The following is a 6,014-nucleotide window of genomic DNA, read 5'->3' on the forward strand; positions in this document are numbered from 1 at the left end:
CTACAAGTTCGGGTTTATCATCCCCACTCCTTGGCACTCGATGATGTAGGTATCTTTAAAAAAAAAGATTTCGTCACAGTAAATTTGGCCTAAAACAGGATTAGAAATAGATCACTAATTAAATTACAACATAACAAGTTTAAATATTCAATACCTGACCCCGATGATCGTATCGCCATGTGCTGATGTACATTTATGTACATTACAGCTTTGACTCATGTCATTAAAAACCCTTTAAGGTCCCTTCCAGCCCAAACCATTCCATGATTTCCGTAAGGTATACGGCTGTTCTCAGGGCACTTAACTCCACGTTCAGTTGCTAGGGGTGAACTCCCGCAGAAGTACTGCTCAGCTCACAGCGCCCACTAAACTGCCCGTCACTCGTTACCGGGTGGCAGCCGACGGGGAAAACCTCCCGGCCTCCAGCCTCACCTTCGTTAGCTGCTCGGCAAAGTGTATCGCCGTCTGAGTATGAAGTGTAATTGGTCCACTTTTCACTCTCGACACCCCCCGTGCCAGCGCCATAAAAATGATCAGCTGGAAGGGAGAGAAAGGCAATTATGAAGTAACTCTTCAGTTCCTAGGAACTCCATGATTTAAAAGGAGAAAAAACATGCAAAATGCCTGTAGACATACAAATGTGGTCTGCCAAGTTTACAGGAGTTCCTGAAGCTGAGTGTTGGGTGATCCAAGGCCCAAGAAGCTTGGAATGACTACTGCTGTGCCTGTTGCTGAAGGGCTGCTACGTTTTCACAGTGGAGTTTGCCACTGAATTCCCATCACTACATTTAAATTTGCTCTCCCCCACTCTCCTGCCCCCAAATTCCCCAAAGCTGTGGCAGACTCAGGGTTGGTAGATTACCTTTATGCAGAGAAAAACACAGGAAGAGGTACTTTAATTCCACCACTCCCTGATCACTTTTTTGCCAGACAGATTTTTAAACACATCTGATTTGGTTCACAGACATCACGGGGACAAATACTCTGTGAAGCGCGACACAGCTCTGAGCAGCTCCCATCACCGAATCCAGCCATGGCATGTTTCCTCCAGCTGGACCCTGCACGCTTTGGGAAGAGCAGGATGAGCCCAAGACCTCAGTACTTCCCGTTGCACTGCACAACAGCCCTGCACGGCCGGACGCCCGCAGCCAAGATGTAACATCCTATCCAGGACAGCCCAAGACTCTGACCAGGTTGTGTTACTGGCAACTCAGACACTGGGGTGTCTTCATTCCCAACTGGAATTAGGCAGCAGGACCGCCAGGAGCACCTCCTAGGTAGTCTGTTGTCTCACAGCTTCACCTTCGTTCCTAGTGTGTGACCAGGGAGCTATTTTCACTCCGCTACTTGGACTGAAAATACAAGCGAAGTCCTACCTCGTTCTTCCATACCTACCGAGATTTACGGGAAGGGAAAACCTAAGGGTGTTGGTGCCAAGTCAGGATCATCTGTGGTTCCCAAGAACTGTATGGGATTTGCTAATCCCAGTGACGTGAAACACCCAGAAACCTCCTAAAACTCTCCATTATCAAATAATCCTGTGAAGCCGTGCCCATCCATGAAGATGCAATCCAACGGAAACCTACATCGCCTTCTTGCCCAGTGCATTTATATTCTGTACAAGCAATACATACACACCTGCTCCTGCTACTTCGACGTCATGTAAACACATGCAGGAACCTACTTGGTCTTGCAGAGAATCATCCACGGCCCCGCCATGTTTCAGATTCCTGAGCAGTATCTCAGCTGCCTCAATGCCAACCCTGTCAGCATTCTTTCCTAACAGAGAAATCCAGGAGATCAGGAGGCTGCCACTAATTAGTTAATGTTTTAAAAATACAGAAGGAAAAAGAGGAATCAAGAAATTATCAACTTTTTAAGCCTTACTTCCATGCTCTTGCCTCACATGTCTGTTAAAACCCCCTCCCACCCTACGATGACAGTTTGTGCTTCCCGAGCAGCAGATGGAAACCAGTGCCACTTAGAGAAACACATTATTCAAACCATTTAAACCCAAATCACTTCTATTCCTTTTCATCTAGATACACATCTGACCTCACTGCTGAGCAAACCACCACGGGTAAAACCCACAGGCTATGTGTTGCTCGAGTCCAGAAGCGTTTTCAGCTCGGCGATCCCTGACAATCCATTCTGACAAATGGTGAGTTTAATAATTTTGTAACCTTTTAATAATTTTTAATAATTTTAATAATTTTGTAACTAAGAAGCAGCTTAGTGCAGTGTGAGATTCCCTTCACTACGTTAAAACCTGCTCGTTGCCGCTGCCCTTTATTAGTAAACAACAGCCATTCAAAACCGCGAGTCGCAGCGTCCGATCTTTGAAGAGACTGCTCTTCAGCTTGCCACGTGTCAGCAGCACGGCAGTCACACCTGAGGGGGGTGCTTCAGGGGGCTCTTACCTCTCTTGCCAAGCGACGACCCAGCTAACAAACAGCCTGTCGAGGTCTCTGCAACAATGCTGAGCAGAAAAGCCAGAATCAGGATTAAGGACAAAGTCACTTGCGCTGCGCTGTATCGATCGGAGCGCAATCCAGATCTGGCTAACCAGCAGAGTTATGGGTAGCAATGGAAGCTGGGGCTCATCTTACATTATTCCACTCGCAGTCCCAAAGGCCTGATCATCAGGTTCTCGAACCGGCTGAATGTTGATGTAAAGATCTCTGATTTCCTTTCTGATGCATCTCACTGCTGCTGCCGACATGTCTTTTGCCAGCTGACAAATTAAGGGGCAAAAGCATTAATTAAATGATGTAACTACAGTAATCCTTTTTCCTCAAAAGTCTAATTATTACAGTGAATCCCTGAATAAAGGGGCTACTTTATTCACTAGAAAAACAATGGATGTTACAAAACCCCTGCAAGCAAGCACTGAACATCATCTCTCCTGAGAATTTCCCACAGAATCAAGGTAACAAAAGGCAGTTAGTCCTGTGTGTAGAAACTGTGATATCGACAGAAATTCCAGAACTTTTCTCTGTTCACAGGGAGAAACGTTTGATTTTAGTCTGATCACCTCAAGACATTAGATTGTCTTTTAAAAACCAAACAACCCCACAAGCCCCACCCCACAGCTGTTACACACAGGATGTACTCTGTAAGACACAGTCTCTAAAATAATAATTCTAAATCAGAGGCGGGTGGGGGCAGATGAAGCTTATCCCATCCCTGGGACTCAGTCCCAGCCGATATTCATTGGTTTGGAGATTTTAAGACCAAAGCCAGCAGCCTACAGCTCTTCAAAGAGTAACTCAGCTTCTCCTTTCTCTACTACTTCCTCGCCTGCACGGGAGTCGGAGCCTTACGGAGATGCCGCCACTTGTCCTCTGTAAGCACAGGCAGGATAGGAGCATAGAAAGATGGGGAACAAAGGAGCGACCTTCTCCACTTCACCTTTGGCTAAACCTACGCTTCACCTGTTCTGTCCAATGCGCTTGGCGGCGGCAGAAAAAGGGGATGCCGCCTGAGCTCTGGCTGTTACAGTCACTGCAGTTCCCCACAGATCCACGGGCGGGGGCCATGATTTCAGACTTAAAGTAAACCCCGTAACTAGGAATGATCTGTAACTCCGAGATCAGACACCCCTCAATGTATGCCAAAGAGCGGTCCCAGAAAGGATACTGAGGGCACCGCTCTCATGCCCTGTTTCAGCTGCTGCCACACTGCCGTGCAGTAAACGCACTTTGGAAATCTCCACAGTTCTGTTCTGGGGCCTGAAAAATTGAAACCATCTACTACGGCTGCTTGGGCTGTGTGTGACAGGCTGCAGAACACAGAACAGCAGGGCACGCTGAGCATTTTGCAGAGATACGCGGGGCTGGACATTGCCAGGGCTGTTTCCAGCACTTACTTTTATAGGCAGCGCTCCAGCAACGAACGCCCGTCCGTAGATCTTGGTCACTGTGCCGCGTTCCGTTAAGTTTATGGGGCTCAGCTCCTTGACGGGTGACATCTGGACTACAACCTCGCCGCCTCCCTGAGGATAGTAGCCCCTGTTTAGAAACAGTAATCACATGTAATTAAGTGCAGAGATCACAGGGCAGCCAAAAAAGAGCCAGAAGGCTCCTTGCGACTTCATTGTTCATTTTCCCGTTCTCTGTTACAGTACGTACGCATTTGCTTGATCTGTGCCTTAGAAATCGTTCTAACAGAATGAGGTTCTCTGGCAGTATTACCTCGTAACACACATCGTACTAACGACCCAACACCAACATCACTGGCACCTCCGAAGCAGCTCAGTCGCGTACTGCCCGTTCAGCACGCACTTCCCTCGGGTAGAGCCCAAAGGAACATGAAACAACAGCTGAGGACTCGGCCACAAACAACCCACCAGGAAAGAACCGTATGGCCCATCCCATGGTGACGGAACCCGCAGGGGCAGCTCGTGTGGGGTAGATCGGCTGTCATAAATTCGTCCCTCAGCTTGACCAAGGGTGTCATGGGTGTGTGCACAGTGGGGACTCCCCTGCCACATCTCTCCGTCACTCACCTCTTTTTTATGTCACAGTCAAATGTGAAATTGAACTTTTCAACTATTGGCTTGAAAACCTGAAAAACGAGCATATACAAAACCACATTTTGCATGTGTGATTTCCTGCTATTTTATGCAGTCTTCAAAAGAACAATTCAAGACAAAAGTTTCAGTTACACACACCCAAACCAGCCAACCACTCTCAACCCCAGAGCTGACGTGACATTCCTCACACCATGCTGAATGACACTTGGTTTAAGAGGGTTTTCTTAGGAAAAGAGGAAAAGAAATTCTAAGCCATTCACAGCACTTCTAGAATAAAGAATGTATTTGAAGTGAAATTTTAATAACTGAAAGCAGACAGACTAGCTGCTGTTCCAGGGAATTCCATGCAACACCGGGTGCTCTCCACATCCAGCACGCTAACAGTGTTGTTCCCATGCCTAATTCCATAGTTACCAAAATGCGTGCAGCACGAGCTACAGATGCACAGCGCTCACATGGCACATGTATGTGCGGGAGAGGCACGGAGCCAGGGACAGGTTTTCCTACCATGACTGTGTAGTCTATCTGAGGAGCCATCTCGGCATTAGTCCCGCCTTTCAGATGGAGCTGGGATGGGGAAGCAGCAAACAGCACACAGGGCATCGCTACCTGCATCAGCAGACACACGCTCCTAAAAGCAATCACAGGATACTCAAAATGCATCTTCCAAAGATAAGTTTGTCCAGTACAACACAACAGTTAGCGCACAGGGGTCGCGAACATCCCTGTGAGCCGTGAGAACAGCAGTCGTCACTGAGATGAAGAAAACGGGGTTTTGTGCTCTTAAATAACTTCCATGCTTGTGAACCATACTGATGGTATTTTTTTTAATTGTCTGCTTCTGCTTAATTACTAATTCTTCTGCACTGTTGCTTACTCGAACCTTTCTGTGTTCAGTAAAAGGCATCAGCTTGGTTGTTCATGCCACTACAGCTCAGAAAAATAGTTCTCTGCACTTAGAGGGAACTGTAACTCGTGCCATCCCCCTTATGCTTTCAAACAGCCGCTCACACCAGCCTTCCCTGGCTAAACCCGTGTGCGCCGTCTTGATTCCAAGAACAAAGGACCCAACACAGAAACATGGAAGAAACACAGGTGAAGAGAACCATGGACAGAGCATGCTCCTGGTTGCAAAAATACTGAACTGTTACGACCATAAGTAACATCTCAAAATTTACTGTATTATATGATGATGATTTCAGATCTTACAGATTTGAGATGTTTATCCAACTTGATGCACTTGACTCGATACGTAATGTACTAGTGGGAGAAAATAACGGATAAAGCTTTACATATGTGGGCAGCAGGTTTCTGCTTAACATTAATCTGGTGTCCAACTTGTACATGGATTACAATTTTAAGCTGCGACACCTGCATGAGCGTCATCCTGTTACACTAAAGGTGCTTTGGTCACACGTATCTGGCTCGGGCAGCGCAGACTTGGGCTCCTTCCCCACGCGTTCCTCAGGGGTCGGTGTTG

The 6,014-nt window shown here is 47.1% G+C and overlaps 1 protein-coding gene across 1 annotated transcript; it reads right to left on the reverse strand.

The window, feature by feature from the left end:
* On the reverse strand, positions 1 to 5,165 carry RTCA (RNA 3'-terminal phosphate cyclase; the record flags this gene model as incomplete). The annotated part of the gene is given in 9 exon segments (XM_010157697.1): positions 1 to 62; positions 65 to 89; positions 433 to 537; positions 1,685 to 1,779; positions 2,421 to 2,479; positions 2,610 to 2,734; positions 3,869 to 4,010; positions 4,508 to 4,566; positions 5,042 to 5,165. Coding segments are annotated over 9 exon segments (796 nt in total), but the record flags the coding sequence as incomplete, so codon positions are not given.
* Between the last annotated feature and the right edge of the window lie 849 nt (positions 5,166 to 6,014).

Source organism: Eurypyga helias, unplaced genomic scaffold, assembly GCF_000690775.1.
Source record: "Eurypyga helias isolate BGI_N326 unplaced genomic scaffold, ASM69077v1 scaffold36688, whole genome shotgun sequence".
Lineage (NCBI taxonomy): Eukaryota > Metazoa > Chordata > Aves > Eurypygiformes > Eurypygidae > Eurypyga > Eurypyga helias.